At 39.4% G+C, this 19,171-nt stretch overlaps 1 protein-coding gene across 1 annotated transcript in view; it reads right to left on the reverse strand.

Annotated features, from left to right (window-relative positions):
* Window positions 1-3,606: 3,606 nt before the first annotated feature.
* LOC140925691 (C-Maf-inducing protein-like) overlaps window positions 3,607-19,171 on the reverse strand; it is a 46,109-nt gene continuing 30,544 nt past the window's right edge. The window contains exons 12-22 of the mRNA XM_073375591.1: window positions 18,803-18,868; window positions 17,738-17,764; window positions 16,208-16,256; window positions 15,610-15,717; window positions 14,490-14,606; window positions 13,334-13,452; window positions 12,558-12,579; window positions 12,337-12,384; window positions 8,935-9,081; window positions 7,616-7,792; window positions 3,607-4,284 (exon numbers count right to left, since the gene is read on the reverse strand). Coding sequence (XP_073231692.1) covers window positions 4,237-4,284; window positions 7,616-7,792; window positions 8,935-9,081; window positions 12,337-12,384; window positions 12,558-12,579; window positions 13,334-13,452; window positions 14,490-14,606; window positions 15,610-15,717; window positions 16,208-16,256; window positions 17,738-17,764; window positions 18,803-18,868 — 928 coding nt within the window. The 3' untranslated portion in view covers window positions 3,607-4,236. The remainder of the gene's footprint in view (window positions 4,285-7,615; window positions 7,793-8,934; window positions 9,082-12,336; window positions 12,385-12,557; window positions 12,580-13,333; window positions 13,453-14,489; window positions 14,607-15,609; window positions 15,718-16,207; window positions 16,257-17,737; window positions 17,765-18,802; window positions 18,869-19,171) is intronic.

Below are 19,171 nucleotides of genomic sequence, written 5' to 3' on the forward strand. Positions count from 1 at the left end.
AACCAAATTTTCCTACCCTGGGCTGCACGTTGCTATCAAATATCCCAAGGCAGGACCCAAGAAAGGCACAATGAAAATATCTCCAAATAAAACTCTGCAATCTTTATTTATAAACGTTGCTGCATTACCAAAGATACATATTCATGCTACAGCTGCAATTATACGTTTTAACCATAATCCGTGTTACACTGCGTAGAATACAGAAACCTTTCAGGAGAAAGTCCACATTTTGTAAGTTTAATTATACCGTTCTTAGTAAAGAGTACAAAAAAGTCAGTTTGACAAGCTTTATACAGTGATTGTAGCGAATGAGCCATACACTGATCATTTGTACTTGCAAGAATCGACTTGGTTTCTCTTTACTTCCGTTTACTTTGATACCACAGCATCTTAAGAGGTTCAATTGATCAAAAACATGCTAAAACAAAAGAAATTTGAAGACAAAACCGTGAAATTCACTCAGCTTTCGCTTGTTCCCGTTGGCCTCCATGATTTCCAGATCTTTCCAGACCGTACGGCTCATGCGTGAAGCGTGGAAGCGGGAAACATATGTTTGGTCTCAGTCTTTTTCGTCCGAGTCGGCAGTCAAAAATCTCCAAGTCGGGCTAAGAAAGATTCAAATATCCCGTCCCCTGGGAGAACAAGATCAGTCAAATGCCCTACTCCAGGGCCAACAAAGACAATCAAATCCCCACCCAATGCCCTGCCTCCCCCCACGCCGGGATGACATTGATAGGTGCATTATAATTAAAATATGCTTGGGCAGGACTCTCAGCAAACCCTGTAGGGCTTTTCGGGGAAAGCCCCTGGACAGGTTTTATACAAGTATGATTTTAATTTAAGATTACATGTATTTTATTTTAGAGACCATTCTTAAGTGCTTTTGGAGGCTTTTGCCTAGAGACACTCCATCATTAGAGATTTGTATTCCATTCACAGTTTATTTCCATAGCTTTAATACATACGTCACATCTTTTACACATTTCACCCTACACTTTCTTTGCATATAGTTATAGCGCGCGCGAAATATTTTCTCATCCCTGATGATGCCGTTGATCGGCGAAAGCTTGGATTTTAGTTTTTACTTTTTAAACAGCAGTTCAAGGCCTCACTAGAACAGTTTTTATTATATTAAAATATTAGCTTTTCAGGGGACCTTCCCGGCTCGAAAAAGCAATAGACGCTAAGGTTAGCTTTTTCAATCACTAGAAAAAGTTATTTCCAAACTTTTAGTCGTTTTAATGGGGGAGAGGTACTGGCCCTCGTTTCAAGATATTCGCTCAATGATCAAAATGAAGGAAGGCAACTAAAGCTGTCACAGTACATATAATATTAGAGCGACTATCCGTGAATTGTCCAAAGAAAGCGGTAAACAACTTTGCTCTAGCTTGTCACACCTAAAGCAGATATTCCCACGAACCAATCAGAATTCAAAGAAAACACATGCAGCCGACAAAAAGCGCGGGAAAACAGGTGCAGGTTTGGGTCTAACATCGAATTGTTAAGAAGAAAGTACCATTTTTTACGCCAATTACATAGCGTAGTAATGAAACAACGATGAATCACTCCACACTTCAATGAAAACGGTTCTTTAATTGGAATGACATTGAATAATTATTAATTAAACCACTATTTTCTACAGCTAATAGCTGAACTGTTGTCAAAGCTGAAACGATTTAAAGGGAACCTCCACTTCAACAAAAAGATAACTTTAAATCACAGGAAATAACTGTTACAGTCGAGTCAATCTAAAATATTTTTAAAGAAAGCGTTTGTATCCGAAAGAAATAACTTTTAGATTCGCCTATTTTTGTTTTCAAATTTTGCGGGCGTCGCCATCTTGAATAGTTGTGACGTGTAATGGTTGCCCTATTGTTATTAAACAAAAGCTCTTTGTGTCAGAACAATAGAGCAACCGTAACACGTCACAATTATTCAAGATGGCGGCGCCCGCGAAATTTGAAAGTGAAAATAAGCGATTTTAAAATTGACTTTTCCCGATATAAACACTTTTTTTAAGACAAATTTCGAACAAATTTGTTTATCAACATAATTTTATTCGATTTAAACTTATTCTGTAGTAAGAGTGGAGGTTCCCTTTAAAAAGCTGACCAGCTGGTGAAATTTTCCGTCACTTTTGTTCTCAAAGTACGCCAACGGGTATCACGTTTTTGAGTTATTTTCAGAAAATGGTAAAACAGTATTGCTTAACGCATTTTCTAATTCAGTTTTCAGTATTGTAACTTAGTAATAAAACCTAGCTTTTGCCATTGGCAGAATACGACTTCAATCATCAGGCTCATCAACTTAGACAGGATAATCCTCACTTGGTGACAATGACATGAACTTTACTTACATACATACACTGTTTACAGATAGCCATTATGACATCTGAATGAGGATCATGTGGTTATCCCTATAATAAGAACTCTCGTTACTGAAAACCCACCCAGCCCAGGAAAAGTTGCTTTTAACACCGGGGTCTAAGTCTGATCCCCTAATCTTTTCGAACACGGTGGTGTGGGTTCTTTTACGTCCCACAAGAACCAGGTAAGTGAAAGTGCTGTGAGACGGGACCTACGGGTTTTCATCCTCATCCGAGAAGACTAGAAAGTCTAACCGTTTGCAGATGTCATAACAAACGCAGCACTTTCTTCTCAGTTATTTAAAGACCCTGAGTATTGGTCCGGCCGGAGTTTGTAACCGCGACCTCCCGTTCAAAAGACCGGCTCTTTCCCAACTGAGCTAACCAGGCGGCGGTTTAATATGAACACCTATTAACCAACTGCAATCTATGATATAAAGACGTCCTCACATTTACTTTGGCGAGTGAGTTCTTCTGCATGTACAAGCACAGATAAGTATAAAACACACGAAACAAAATAATAAACCAGTTAGGTTTCCTAAGTATTGTTTGGTTCTTGTGTTTCACGTTACCTGCGCCGGTACACAGGGGAGGCCCAAAGACATCAGTAATAATTTTAGGTCATGACATCTGATTTGCCTTTTCTTCCAAGCGTACATACAGCAAAGGGAAGACAACAAGTAAAAAGAAAAGAACTTTACATCTTTCTCATTCTATACATGAGCTAATTTTTCTGCAAAGAGAAATCTATGTACAATAAGCATTAATTATTATAACACTTTATGTATGTTTACAAACTCTCTACCGCAACAATATATATTTCATATAGCAAAACGAGAAACGGCTTTCTTCCTCACTCCAAAAATGGAGTAAAAATTTTAGGTACAAGGTAACCCCTTTTTTTGGGTTATTTTAACTCCTAATTTAACTCCGAATTTGGGGTCATTTTTACTCCTGAAAAAGAGTTCGTTTTACTCCCAGTCTGGAGTTAAGATAATTCCGAGATGGGGTTACTTTTACTCCTTACAAGGGTTGTTTTTACTCTTTTTGGAGTTAATTTAACTCTGAAAGTGGAGTAAAAATTTTAGGTACAGGATAACTCCTTCTTTGAGGTTATTTTAACTACACAATATCTGGGGTCATTTTTACTCCTGAAAAGGAGTTCTTTAAAGTCCTTTTTGGAGTTGAAATAACTCCCCAAAAAATAACTCCACTGTAAAGAATAAATTAGCCCCACTAGAGGAGTTATTATAAATCCTTGAAAATTACTGTGCATGTAGTTACTTATTCTATGGTACTTGATCATGCACCAAATACCCCGAAATGCTGAATAAATATCATAAAATTGAAATTTACGTTTGTATTCATATCTAGGACTTGGCTTTCTAGAAATCTTAATTAATCAACGATTGTTTTCGACCAGCAATCATGGACAAAATATACAAACGCAGTTTTGGCGTTTTTTCAAACCATTGAATCCTTTAAGCCCTAAGAGAGATCAACATCAAATTTCTCCTTGTAGTATCAATGTTTTGTAAAACAGAGTGTTAACGAGAATTACGAAAATGATCACACAAGATGAATTTGCTTGATATTTTATCAACTTCACCCCACTACTTCTGTAGGAAATGAATAGGGGCAACAAATGAGAATTCAAACTTTGATCTTAGGGTTTAAAGGGTTAACCACGAACAGTCAACTCGCCCGAACTTCCTTATCAAGGCCTCAACCAATCAGTAGCAAGATTTAGCCAAAATCTATGAGTAACAAGCTCAAATAGAAGTGATGAAATTTAAATTGCGTGCGATGTGATCACACATGCATCTAGCGTTTCTTGACCAAGGACGTGTGATAAAGTGCTGGAATCTAAGTCAAACATCCGTGTAACTTACATCAATTTCTTGAATTCTTGGTAGTTTCTTTAGTGACAAGGAGAAAAACAAGAATTAAATGCTCATTCTTTTATCAACCATCTTGTAATTCGAAAACCGTGTCTCGAACAAAACACCTTGTGGCTACGACGCGGTCAAACGAATAAGGCCCCACCCACAAGGATATTTTTTTAGCGTTCTGTCCACACGGAGTAACGAGAAAAAGAGTAACGGGATAAAAATTCAAGGGGTTAAAAAAATAATAAGTAAATCCTAATGAAAGAAAAAACAAAAATGGTTGTAATATCCTAATAATGACCTTTACCAATCTCGTAAGATATGTGTATTTCAAAAGGTTACACAACGACGTCAATCCCCCACCCCTCCCTCCAGCAAAGTCGAAGGTATTTTCGCGCCGAAAAAGTAACCTGGCAACAGCTGTTATTTGCAATTGAATATGCCTATTCAGCAGATACAGTAACAAAACGCTTCGTTTATCGTTCCTACAGCCCAGTATCTGGAAGACTATTTTAAAAGTACCGAGTTTCTGAACAATTGTCACAAACCATTGAATATTTACAACTGAACAAAACTGCATATACTGACCATGAGTGGTACCCGGGTAGTAGCATTAGTACTACCAACATCGACATCTGCATCAATAACATTGATTTCCGTATGGTTAGTTTGATCCCGCTGTACACGTTGTGTTTATTGAGATCATGAAGAAAAGAAACAGAAAGTTTGTTTTGTGACGAATTCTTTCTTAGCCAAGGTATGGGATTACCCGACGTATCAAGGTTTTAGTGTGAACGATTGTGATAACTAATGGATTAATGACCATTAATTAAATTTTGTAAGAAGATGAAGGAAAGTACTTCTTACACCGAATGCCGGTCCCTCTTTGTAGTCGCAGGATGGTAAAAACCGTCTGCAAGTGCCACTTCAGCTCCTAATAGGTCCTAATAATAGGAGATTGATCGTCAAATCAAGTCCAGAAGACACAATCATTCCTTTCTCTAAGGGGTCATAAGTGGGAGAAGACAAAAGTGGGAACGAGGGCTCTTCTACGATTTCAAAATACTATTAGTTGTTGTTATCTTAGCTCAGGCGTTTCATATAACACACCAGCGCTGACAGGGGTGTAGCCGCCTTTAAGCCATTAAGCCCGGGCTTAACAAATGAAAACTTGGGTCAAAATGAGTTCATGTAGTTGCATGTTATCAGGGCGTGAAATTGCAACTAATACAGGCACCAATGTCTCTGACGATCATGAAAAATGACGCATATTTCACTAGGAAACTGTCGCTGGCGAACGCCATCTTGGTTTTCCGAGTAGATATGTAGGGGTCCTCTTTGCTTACTTTGATTACCTGCTAGAATCATTTGGTTGGGTTCAAAACTTGTAAATTTGGAGGATGTCACCTCTAAAATAACATCTAGTAAAACGGCCTTTTGTGCTTGTTTGTTCTGTTTCTTCTTGTTTTGTTTCGTTTATATTTTTTTTTCTGGGGACTCGGGACTCATTCGACTTATATTTAATGGAATGGGCTACCACTTTGAAACATTAAGTAGCCAAGTGGATCCTACACAACAATAGTTAATTTCATGCCCTGGCAGTAACTCTGTTTCGGTTATTCTGCATTGATTGATGTTAAACGCAACTTCGAGCAAACCAATCCATTTGAAGGTTTCTTTACTTTAACTTACTTTAATTGAAAATCGATCTAAAAACTAGTCTTGCTCTGCAATTCTATTTTGGCGGCAATATTCAAATTTCAGAGTCTTTACACCGAGAGGTTATTTTTGCACATGATTTATAATTCCATTTAAACCGGTAGAAACGTCCACTATAACTCACTTTTGGAAGGTAGTATTACTGTCGAATCCCGTACTTTCGAGAGGAGTTAAAAGACTTTGAAAGTTGAGTGAGCAGGAAAAGGAACAACCCTGGGAGTAATAAGCGAGAAAACTGTTTCTAAGCCTTGGCGATCGAGTACTTGGCTAGTTAACCCTAATAAGGGCCCAACAAGGTTCTTGGTTTACCTGATAGAGCTATTTCTACTAAGAAATGAAATAATTGTGGCAATAAGAAAGAAAATCTGCACCTCACCTTCCTCCATGGTTGCTCAACGGTCTCTTCGTGGCTGTGAGGAAATAACCGATTGACCTGCACCCATCCAAACCTCTTATTTCATTGGTCCCTATAACCTGCATTCCCTATTGTTTTCAGGGATAGGGGCATTGTTATGACACGATCCCTATTGTTTTTCCAGCCAATCACAAACCTTGTTTAAAATAAGTGCAGGTCGGCCCAAAATAACAGCCGTAGCCAGGTGACTTTTTCGGCGCGAAAATAACTTTGACTTTGCTGTAAGGACGGGTGGGGTAGGGGGTTGACGTCGTTGTTTTAAGCACTTTTTGGAATACACATATTTTTCGAGACTGCTAAAGGTCATTATTAGGATATTACAACCATTTTTTATGTTTTTTCTTTCATTAGGATTTATTTATTAATTTTTTTAACCTCTTGAATTTTTATCCTGTTGCTCGTTTTCTCGTTACTCCGTTACTCGTTACTGCGTTACTCTGTTTAGTAACACCCGAATTTATGCTTAGCTGGCGACCTTGTTTTAGTTAATGCCATTTAAGGAATATTCTTCGCCTGCCATTGTCAGATGTTAGTTTTTCATAGGTGGTTGTGTTTGTGATGTTAGAGCTAACCTTAGTTAGTCTCGTTGAAGTTCCTGTTTGGGTTTGTTAAACAGCTTTTAGATTTTTATCAGTTTGTTGCTTCTTACCGATCACAACCATGTAGGTTCAGTGATACCAAGACATAGTTACCCACACCGAGTTCACCTTGATTTAATTCCCACGGTCAGCTAACCCAAACATCTCCACCTTTGGCTAACAAAACCGCTACTATACTCGAACTAGTTAGTGAAAGAGTTCAAAGAAGAATAAAGACCAAGATGTAAATCAGATTCCTGGTACCTCATCGTGTAGCGAGCGAGTTGCTGAAACACACCCCCACATGTTTCATTCAGTGGGATAAGATCGACCATCAAGTGAAAACATGGGCAAAAATAAAGAAAAAAAAATAACCAGTTAATCGTAACGATCTTCACATTTTTAACTTGTGGATTACCCGTAGCGTAAGGAACAAGTTATTGTGGGCACTGCGATATGCAAATGTTTGACCGCGGTGAAAGCTCTAGTTGATAACAAACGCGAGAATGCACAAACATAAATCGCTGACCTCTTACCGCGCACGCTAAAAACGCGTAGCCGTTGTCACTACAACCGTAGTAGCACAAACATCAGAAAGCGCGGTTTTTGTGCAATGACTGGCAATCTAAATGCACTAAAACCAACTCACCCTGAGTTTTTCGTACGTTGTCGGAGAGAGCCTGGTACTGTTGAGGTTTAAACTACGGAGACTGGACATGATTACCAAGGATGACAGTCCATCATCAGTCACCAGCGTCTCGCACAAGTTTAAAGACTCCAAATTATGAAGCTTCTCAGCCACCATGAGAAGACCTTTGTCGCCAAACTGAAAGAAAAGAAAAAACGTACTCTTACGTATGAACTCATTCTCCACACGGAAACAGTACCGAAGGAATGAAACGTAAAGTTCGGCTTGATTTTTATCCACGTTTGTCACGAAGGTAAGGCTTTTTCTGGCTCAGACTCCATTGGAATCATTTCATTGGAATCGTTTTCCTCGATCTGCATAATTCTTCATATCATACCTTATTGGAACTTAATTTTGCGGGTCTTAATTTCGCGTTTTTCGCGAATGCAAAACAAAAAACAAAAAACAAAAAACGCGAAAATAAAGACCCCGGTCACGAAAAAAAAATCGTCACGAAATTTTAAAATACTCAAATAGAAAATTCAAATCACAGAAAAAAAATATATTGACTGGAAATAGCAACAACATATACAGGATGTGTATCGACTATATAACTTGTTAACTGATTATACTGGTAAGCTCCGTTTTTTATCTCCAGTAGGTGAAATAAAGTTAATTTGTAAAGCTTTAACACATTGCTTTCCCGGTTTAACCAGAAATTTAATGTAGTTGAGAATGCTTAAATCGCGAAATTTAATGCCCTTTTTTCATATTTGCGTGTTGAAATCGCGATAATAAAACCCTGCGAAATACTCTCTCGCCAAAATTGCTAAATTAAAATAACCGCGAAATTAAGAACCAATGAGGTAATCAGTCTCTCATGATCTAATAATTCAATCATCGTTTGATCATTGATATGAATGAAACATCTTGGAACGGACTTTTGAGTACCTTTGTCCCATTTGCTTTCAATACTCATTTTATTAGTAACAACCAAATGTTAAGGAGTGCAAGCGATAACGATGCATAACCTCTTACTTTGCGTAATAGAAGGTCAAAGCACGCAAGTAAAGGTTAAGAGTCAGGAAGAGTGATAGAACGTCCAAACGCGCGTGATCAGTGCATTCCATTTTTTCATAGTGGAAGTCCAAATGAATGCTAGCTACATACGTGCCGCGCATGTGTAACAGCAACTTGGAGATTGGGATTGCGGGCTCCTCTGGTCGCCCGCAACGAAATGAAATTTTGGCACTTGACACCAGGTGCTCTTGGAAGAGAAAGGCAAATCATAACGGAGCACATATCGAGTACTAACACGCTTGTCCCTTAAAGTTACGTACCCTTGTTGACTGCAAATTTAGGTGCAGCAGGGCGGGAAGTTGTACAAGATACTCGGCGCACGCGCTGGTCACGTGCGTAAACGCCAGGTTGAGGCTCTGGAGATTCCCAAATGAGTCGGACTTGAGGAGCCGAGCCAGGTCATCGTCCTGGGTAAAGAAGAATATTACTTCGCGGTTAGAGACGAATACGTGACTTAACTCCAGCGAAGGCGAGGATAAGTAACCTATAACATACATAATAGGGTCGTTTATACGGGAGAAAACAAGCCGCGGCTTACATAAGACGCGAAAGGAAGCATTCATACGAGCACGGCTTACATAAGACGCCAACGCATAACTGGTTCACGGCTTACTTCGAAGCCAGATCGGTCAGATGATGACGTAATTTGTTTTGCTGCCTCGCGTTATTTTCAACAATGGCTCGACCAAGCAAAAAAGGGAAAAGATTGGCTTTGTTCAGGAAAATCGCCATATTTTACATTGTCTTTTTCGTTTCAAATTAAATTTATGTTGTAATAGTTTGCCTTTTCTCTGTTAATCTTGTAATTATTAATTTTTATTCTCATTGTAACTTAGCAGCAGATTGTAACTCTCTGACCTACGCCCTATAAGGGACTGTGCAATAATTATCAGGAGGGGGGCCCTAAAACGGGGGGGGCATTACATAAAATTGCTGCCAAGATAGGGGGGGCTCAAAGTAAAATCACTCATTTGACCGAGGGGGGGGGGCCTTAAGTTTTATTCGAAATATAAATAAAATTAAACGCAATAAAAGATTCTCAATACAGGCATCATGATAGACTGTAACAAATATCAACACGAACAGCTGTTAAACGATTATTGAAAATATTCCATCAAAATGAAAAGCAAATTCACAACTGAATTTTTTTTTTTTTGAGTTTTTCAGCTTCCCCCATAAAACAATGGGAATCAAACAGATCTCGTAGACAAGCTTTGTCGGTTTTTGATGTGACAAAAAGAAATGTTTCTTCATCGACTGAATCGATTTGCAGAATTCCATATATATGTGGCTCATAACAAAGTTCAACAGGCTCTCCTCCCAAGGATCTAAATATAATGCAAGCTCTTTTTCGTCTGTTATTTGAAGCGTTCAATCTCCTGTTCTTTAATTTTTTTCTCTGCTTCTTTCTCTTTCTGGCTTCAGAAATTTTAGATTTTGAGCCAATGTGGTAAGCACCCCGGTACTTAGCAAATGCTTTGTCTAAATCTTCAATCAAGCGATCAACATCCTTCTCGATACTAGATGTTACATAATAACGTTTGTCATTATTGAAGCTGTGATGGCAGCTCAGTCCAGTTTTGAGTTTACCAGTGTGGTGGGAGGTGGGGGGGGGGGGGGGGTGCGACGTAATTTTTAACATAACAGAGGGGGGTTAGAACTAATTTTTGTTGTTTTGGATGGGGGGTACTGTCTAAGTTTTTGCTAGATAACTCTAGTTTTTCAGCCCCCCCCCTCCTGATAATTATTGCACAGTCCCTAAGCCTCTGGCTTTGGCATCTTATTATCGTTAACTTGTGCTGTGTGTACTTATTTATCAATAAAGATTATTATTAGTTAAAAAAAAGAAAATTTCGGTCAAGATTAGTACTGAGCTGTTGCGAAACTTGTGTGGAAACCTCGACGAAAAGTTTGTCAGTGATCATACCGATCGAGTGGTTTGAAAGAGATGTTCCAGCGATGGATGAGGTGGAGTTTAGACGAAATTTTCGGCTCTCTCGTGCAACAACAACAACCTTTATTATTACATCCAATTAAAGAAAATTTTTACATTTTACGATGGTCAATGGGAAAGAAAAAAAGAAATTGTTACATAAAATGATACATTATGTTAAAAAGATGCCGAGGAGCTAAATTAAAAAACGTTTGTTTTCGTGCTAGCTCCTAGCTATAAAATGATATCTTTCGCACAGTGGTGACAGGTATAATAGTAGCAAAGAAACAGAGAAATACACTAACACCATTTAAAAGTGAGCTACGGTCACCACATATAGGTTTCAGCCCACTGGCTGCCAACTATCACACAAATAACGAAGAAAATCGGTCTAGAACAGCAGGAGCTCCATTCGAGAGCTCCTTCGTCCGTGCAACACCTTTTTTCAACAACAGGTCATTTTCCCGCCACTGCAGCGCGCGTCTTTCGACCGTGAAGGTCTTAGCTGCGCATGCTCTATTTTCAATTACATCCCAGACCTTCATAGCCTCCCACGCAGGCGTTTTTAGGGGAGCTCGTATTTCTCCTCCCCCCCTCCCCCCCCCCCCCCCCCACCAAACGCCTAAGCAACCTAGAACAGGCGTTCCTTTCCCAAGTGTACCCAGTCACACTGTACCTTCCAAAGTCTGGAAGGTTGAACTTGACTGCAGGGCAACCCGATAATTAATCGATCTGCACGAAACACTGGGAAAGCTTTATGACCTCTAATAAATGTTAGACTCAGAGCGGAAAAAGTAAGATTTAGTCAGATTTTAGAATACTCCGTGTACTGCATTAATCTTAGCGAAGGAAAGAAAAGAAGGAAAAAGGTAACTCTAGGGTCACGTGTTTACACTATCCCGAGCTTATGAGTCGTGTTTAGCCTGTCAACACTTTATTTGAAAACTGTTGATTGGTCACTTACCACGCGAATAAAACAACGGGAAAGGAATGTCGTTCTCGGTTGAGCAGGCGTTTGTGGGGAGGGACGAAATACGAGCTCTCCTAAAAACGCCTGCGTGGGAGGCTATGAAGGTCTGGGATGTAGAGCATGCGCAGCAATCGCCCACGGCTTCAGAAAGCCGCGGACAACGTTTGAGTGCATTTATACGAACACTTTAACGTTCAAGGTGAGCCGCGGTTTAGATAAGCTAGCCCAGCCCAAAACTTCTCTGGCAGGATAAGCCGCTGCTTGAGCTAGCCTTGGGTTAAATGAGCCGTGAACGTAGATTTTGTACCATTAATTTATATGCGGTGTTTGCGTCGTATATAAGCCGCAGCTCATTTGCTCTCTTATAAACGGCCCTAATATCGGTCTACTCTCCCAACTGGGTCGAAGGGAAAACTCCTTCTAAAACGCCATGAGTTCAAATTTGACAAGACGGCCAGGACACTGTCATTTGACTGCTAGATAAAACGAAAAGAACACTGCGACTAGAATAGTGACCAATCCTGAAAAATGTTCTAGTCCGTACCGTGCCTGTCTATCGTTTACCTGCCTTCTGTCCTGCTAAACATATACTATTCGCGATGACTTGAAGACGTCTTTTTTTTAAGGTAGCCACCTACTTCACATTTTCACAGTTTTCTGTCAAGAGGAATTGTCTCGGCGAATTTCCCATTATCTCGACCTAACTCCCTGCAAGAAACCGCCATAACAAAAAACATTCCACCCCCGTGTTCCACTCACCGTTGATTTTGAAGGTAAGGTGAGAACTGTTGGTCCACCCTTCTCTTGCTACAACAGAATAAGAAAGCAAACGTATTTAATACTAATTCAAAGGGGTGGATTTTTCTGCTCAGTTTTTTCTATGAAGATTTTTGTTGTGTTTACTTTGCTAGTCTAGCTTCGTTCTTTATAATTTTATAAAAGTTTATATTACATTTAGACTTCCTTCGAATAATACGTACCATTTCCCTGAACTTGGCTCGCCTGAAAAACAGAGTGGAAAAAGCGACCATGTAAATAAATCACTTTTTCTGTCGTAATCTGGAACTAGGGAACGTAATAACTGGGTCTTTTTTTAAGTTTATCACTCGTTTTCAAATCATACCCTAAATTTCAAAGCCAATCAAAAATTGTTCTTATTTTTCAAAACCAGCCAGTACAGTAGCTTAATGGCTGACATAGAAATATGACACATTAACAGTGTAAAAGACGTTTTAATTTTGCATACAATGTTTAACAAATAAAACTATTAAATGAAAACTTGTTGATGAATTTGTTCTTGGCAACAGGCCATTTCCCAGTTGCCGCAAGCCTCTGTTTCAGAGCGAGGCTAATGCGCGAAGCCATTGATATGAAAATACTTTTTTTATTCCCATGTAAATAAAAGTCATTTTCACAGGAAAGGTTATGCACTTAGCTGCGTTTTGAAAGTGAGAGTCTTGAAACACGGAAATGGCCGTCTAGTTTACAACGATAACGCTACTGACAGAACATCCTCACGGAAAAATGCGTCTTGTGCCGAATAGCAGCATGGGACTGTTTTGGAGACGCTGTGGCTTCTTTAATTGGCTAGTACGAGGTTGCGCAAGAAACCTGGGTCAAACTTCATCCCTCAAAACAATCCCATAGTGCAATTCGACACAAACAGACCCAGGATGACGTGCAACTTCAAAAGGACAAAATGCATCAAATACTAACCCGAATATTATTTCTTTGAATTTGTTTGACACCAACTTACTTCTGACAAAGGGTCTCATAACATGTTTTGCCTTCCTCTGTGCTCTCCAGTGTAGATATTATGTGTAATTTTTCATTTTCGTCCTGCGGGACTTCAACTTCTAACATAAATGACAGTGTCTGGTGGAATGTGAGAAGAAGAAAAACAAGATCCAATGTAAAACGCAAATGCAATTGCTTATTGCACAGTTTATCGAAAAGCAGCTAGGCCAATGATGCATATCTCTTTCCCTTTACATGTCATAACAGTAGTGCAGAGTACATTCAAACATCTTTACTCTACCAGTAGAACAAAATATATTTCTGGTGTCTACATAAATGACATCTGCTAAGCAGAAGACACTTGACCGCAGGGTGACTGTGCTGAAGAGATAAGCGCTCACTAGCATGTTTAGCTGTACTCGAAAGAAACCTGGAAAAGACCCTCCTTGACATGACAACCCTGAACTCTAATTTTTATGCGAAAGGAAACCTTCCATAAATTGACCTTCAACCATTTTTTTTCTGATACCCTGTCGGCAAGTTCTCTCTTTGGAGGATGTCGCGAGAAGTCACGCGCGAGCAGCACGTGAAGGGAGGCGCGTTCTGTCGTGGATCGCTTCGCTTACCACTCGAACGGACAGCTTGATCGCGGGCTATTTTTCTGATTAAAAGCTCTGTAAAGGCTGTAAAGAAAAGCTCTCAGCGACAGAAATTCCATACTGATGACGCAAAATCTGTCCGGAATATGGTCAGAAGAGTTAATTGGTCGACGGAGTAGTTTCATTGTTTTAGCTATTGTTTACGAATGACAGACAAAAGACAAAAGGCCACAAAGGTCAAATGTAAACGCGATGAATCTCCAACAAAACAGTCAATATTTGTGGAATATAGTCTTCTCTAGAAGAAGCATTTGAGTTTTGCTGGAGCTCATTCACAGATGAACACAACACTTTTCCAAAATCGACCAGGGAAACGTAAAATTGAACAAATTTGCATTTGGAACCCCATGACTACCGGATTTATTAAGTAAACATTGATTTATGTCATCAGTATGGAATTTCTGTCGCTGAATCGCAGACGTTCCTCCTCGCGAAACGTCCCTAAGCGGCGATGAGCGAGGAGAAACGTCTGCCGTTCGCAGGCTACCACTTACCAGGGCTTGCAAACCCACTTACCTGAATAAAACTGCTCTCGCCTCTTAAGGCTAATAACATAAAGGGACCAAGCATGGAGTCTTTTAGATCCAAGAGAGTCTTTTTCCTTCTTCCACAACAATTTAGTAGTCTGGACATCTGACGAAAAAAAGCAACATTAGCCGATAGAAGATGCACACATTCATGCTCAACAAAAATCTCAAACATCCACGTCAACAAATCAGCAATCGGCTCAGAGCGTCAAGCCATCATCGCTTTTAAACAAGCAATGTCATTTTAAGCCATAAGTTTGGGATATTCTCGAACTTCAACTGAAGTTTGCAACAAGTCACCTAACAGAATGCTTAAAGTTCTTTGTCACGATGGCGTTGTAAAATCTGGAGATATAGACAAGAGAGAATTGCCACGAGACTAAACTGCGAGCAAGCTCTCGGAGTGCTCTGGCGGTGGGCGGCATTTGCTTGCCTAATCGCAGGGAATTAAAGTTCTTTCTATCTTTCACGTCCTGTTCACGTGTTTTTCAATGTTTGTTTACATTCCGCGCTCGTTTCCCCTTCGCACTGATTGGCCAAAATCTGACAGCTCAGACGACGGGGAGCCACAGGGGGCGGAATTCAAATTCCTGAGACGTGACTGCAAGCTCTTCTTCCTTTTCTGCCCAGGCGCGGATCCACACCGGTTTCCACCGTTTTACGGAAATCGGTCAGATTTTTCACGATAAACATTTTTAATAATAAAATAACAATAATAGAACTTTCTGGAAAATAGTCTGGACAAATGTTTTCTTTTTCCAATTTCCGGGCATTAGACAGAAACCCGAGAAATAAAGGGAACTTTAGGGACTTTAAAAATCAAAAAAAATACCGGGGGCTCTCCTAGACGCTTGCTCCCTCGGCCCCTCGTTTAGGAAATCGGTCAGTATTAATCCTAGATCCGAGCCTGCTGCCCTGCCGCGGCACAGCGCCCCGGTAAGCTTGCTCTCAGGCTACTACGAGACCAGCGTCTCTCCCTGATCTCCATTTATCCTTCTCCCTTTTTCTCTATTAGGCAAAAGGAAAAAGGTCATTTCAAGTGTAAAACCGAGTGCAACGATCTTCAGTCTTACAAGGTCATATCCCACTGGTTTTACAAGACAACTTACCACATGGGAGAAAAATTGTCCGTCGTCAAAACAGGAGACTCCTCCTGGGCAGATGATGTCAATCCAGCCATCTTTTCCCTTTCTGACTGGAAGAATTGATTGATGGACCTATAAAACCCGAGAAAAATGCGATTAAATCAACACAAGTTTCTTGTTGTCAGCTATAGTTCAAATGAAAGCTATTTGTACTAAACAAGGTAGTATTGTACAGGGTGTCTTTGAAAGCTGTAGATGAATACTTAAGTATTACTATTAGCAAAACCATTCTGTCATCGTTATCATCATCATCATCATCATCATCATCATCATCATCAATCTTTAATTGCACATGAAATCGTATCATATTTAATTGGCCTCCCTATGAGCCAAGTAAAGAGTACATGAACAAATAAAAGAACTACTTAACTAAGAAAGAGTTTCTCTAGACTAAATGTGTTGAAAATAATCTTTTCCATGCAACGAAGTTTTAAAATTACTCATACTGGGCAGCTGTCTATTGTGCTTTTAATCCAGTTTACTATCATTATTTTTCTGCAAGGATTTCTCTTGACGGTAGATAGACAAAATGATCAAATAAACAAAACCTGTCCTTGGTTACCTCACAGCGCTCATCGTCAGCAAATGCCTTTATCACTGCAATGATGTATCTATTCACAATACAAACAACAACGACAACAACAAATTTTATTGAAAATTGGAAATATAACTAATTACGTTACTTTCCCACCCGCAAATAGATTATAAACTAATCGAGGCGGGGGGAGCTGAAGACATATTACAAAACAAGATTTATATATAGATGGACTAAATAACAGTGAAGACACTACTACAGAGTAAATAGAAGAAACCATCCATAAAACAAGGCAAGTACATAGCGATGACGAAGAGAGGCTAACCTAAAGTATTAAATAACTTAATAAGACGCGAGACTTCGACATAATCATCTTCTAACCGCAAGAAATTTAGTGATAATTCCTTTATTTTTTTACGAAAGGACGAACGTTTATGTATTTTAATCGAATAAGGAATAGAGTTCCCAATTTGGGCACCGATTCTCGAGAAAGAGGCATACATTTTATCGGTTCTAGAGAACTTAAATAAACAAATACAAACACAAACAATTAGTGAGAAGCCCCTTAAGAGGAAAAAGCAGGAGACATAAATTTCTGTGACAATATGACTCATGGTGGCACAATCCAAAACCTGATAACATTTGCAAAAATAAATAGATTTATTTAAAAGTTCCTAAGTACATGTAGTGCTTACCTAAACCTCCTTGTTTATCAATCAGCACAAAAACTCTTACATGTAATTTATATTTATTATTATACTCATATTTTGTTACTTTTACATAGCCTGAATTTCATCCGATTACTACGACTCGAAGTAATCGGATGAAATTCAGGCTAACTTTTACAATGCCTAAGAGATTCCACTAAATGCAATATAATTAAAAATAAATTACGTAGAACCAGCCCTCCAGTTGTAGATCAGATCACCTGCGGTCAGGCGGTCCCGACTTTTGCGCTTTCCCCGAAAAAGCATCGCCTGATGGCAAGTTAAGTTGTAGATGATATACCGTAAATCCTCTATTAAGTCCCCCGGGGGGCTTATTTTTTTCAAGCACTTTTGAGGGGGGCTTATTTAATTTAACGAAATGCATCAACGGGAGCAAGGTTTCTCGAGGACGGATTTGTGGCTACCAGGCGCTATACTGCTTTTTCTAACAGTAAGAAAATGGTAACATTTCCCCACAAAGAACTAGAGCATAAAGTTGAAAAAGTTCAGAACATGGAGATGGAGGTCATGTGGCCGAAGACCAAAACCAATATGAATTTTCATCCTAAATGAACCATAACTGATCAGTCCACGTTAATTGTTTGTGAAGACAGAGGGGGCCTTATTAACTCTCCTCCTCTGAAAAGGGGCCGGGGGGCTTAATAGAGGATTTACGGTATGGCTGCCTCTAGTGTTACCCAAGCAGTCAAGACTAGTCTTAGGAAGGCTCAGTCTCCAGTCTCGGGTGTCTCGATGCGCCCTTGGGGAGTACCGCGGACGCATCGAGACACCCAAGGCTGGAGACTTCAGAGCCTAAGTCTTAGGCTGCAATCAAAATTATTCAACTTACAGCACGAATGTCTCATTCTTGAGAGCTCTGCAAGAGAACAAAATAATTACATTGTTTAGGGAAGACGGGTCATTAACAACCCTTCCTATGATATGGTCAAATTGAAATTAAGTCTACAATATACTAGACAACTCCTGCGCATGCACCGACATGAAAACCATATCGGATAGGGCATCTGTTCATACATAAGAACAGTGATTTATTTCAGAGCGATTTCTGTAACAGAGCGAGCCTGTACCGTGCCGATTTTGAAAGTGGAGCGTCAAAGATAGAACAGGTTTCTGTGCCACTCTACATGGTAGTATTGTGAACAGGTGTTTTACTATACTTTATAGTGGATAGCTTTACACGTCAGGTGCACCCAACGACGGTTTCCTCCTAAAGACATTGAAAACACTTTTTAGACTATCAAGAGTATTTTTAGATCTCTAGTAATGCATTCTAAGCGCAGCTATAAAATTTGTATCTGTTCGGTCATCCTAAGGGAAATTGAGTCTTTTCGAAATTACCAGGGCTTGAGTTTTATTTTACCGAAATTTTAGATGTAATTTAACGTATTCTTGGTTTGCAACCACGTGACAAGGCGGCCATGTTGGGGGTCAAAACAAAAGGATTTTTTCTTGACGAATTTACATGAAAATAGAGTTTAGTTCCCAGAGGAGAGAAATGCTTTTGTTCTTGACCACCAACATGGCCGCCGTGACGTCACGTGCAAACCAGCAATTGTGAAGGTGAGAATTTTACTAATCACATTTTTGAATCCGAAAACTTTAGGTTTCATTTTTTCTCCAAAAAAGCATAGCCTAACCTGAGGAGTGAAATGTGAAAAATTAAACTTTAGAAAGTCATAGGGGATTTATTAGATAAGCATTGAAAATTGTACATGAATGGAACAGTCATCTATAAATTTTTAGCCGTCCTAAAGGAATAGAAAATTCCAGGCAATATTTGCTTCTCCGAACAGATATTTTACGGAAAACAGTCGTCGGGTGCCCCTGACTCGTCGACATAAAAACTATTTGGTATAATGTAGACATGGCCTAGGGTTAATTTGAGGAAACTTACTCTTTTGTGAATGGAATTGGCTGGAGAAGCGTTGACAGACTTGGCCTCCAGTCTTCAAATTGTAAACTAAAATTACATCAACACAAGCCCCAATAAATAATGAAATTTCAGGTGAGATCACCGTTGCTAGCTACATTAGAGTCAAATTTATGGCAAACGTCAGAATCAAGTTGAGAATTTCTCAAAATAGAAAATAAGCAGAAAAAAGCTGTCCAGAACCATACTTCTGGATAAAACTGGCTTGAAACTATTTGTTTTTGGGTAGAAGTAATAAACAATAAACGATAATTAGGGGGGTAACTTGGACACGTGGTTCAAATATTTCACGTCTGCCGTTTGGCGTAAACGTGTTTCTAAATCTCTCGAATA

Source organism: Porites lutea, chromosome 2 (assembly GCF_958299795.1).
Source record: "Porites lutea chromosome 2, jaPorLute2.1, whole genome shotgun sequence".
Classification (NCBI taxonomy): domain Eukaryota; kingdom Metazoa; phylum Cnidaria; class Anthozoa; order Scleractinia; family Poritidae; genus Porites; species Porites lutea.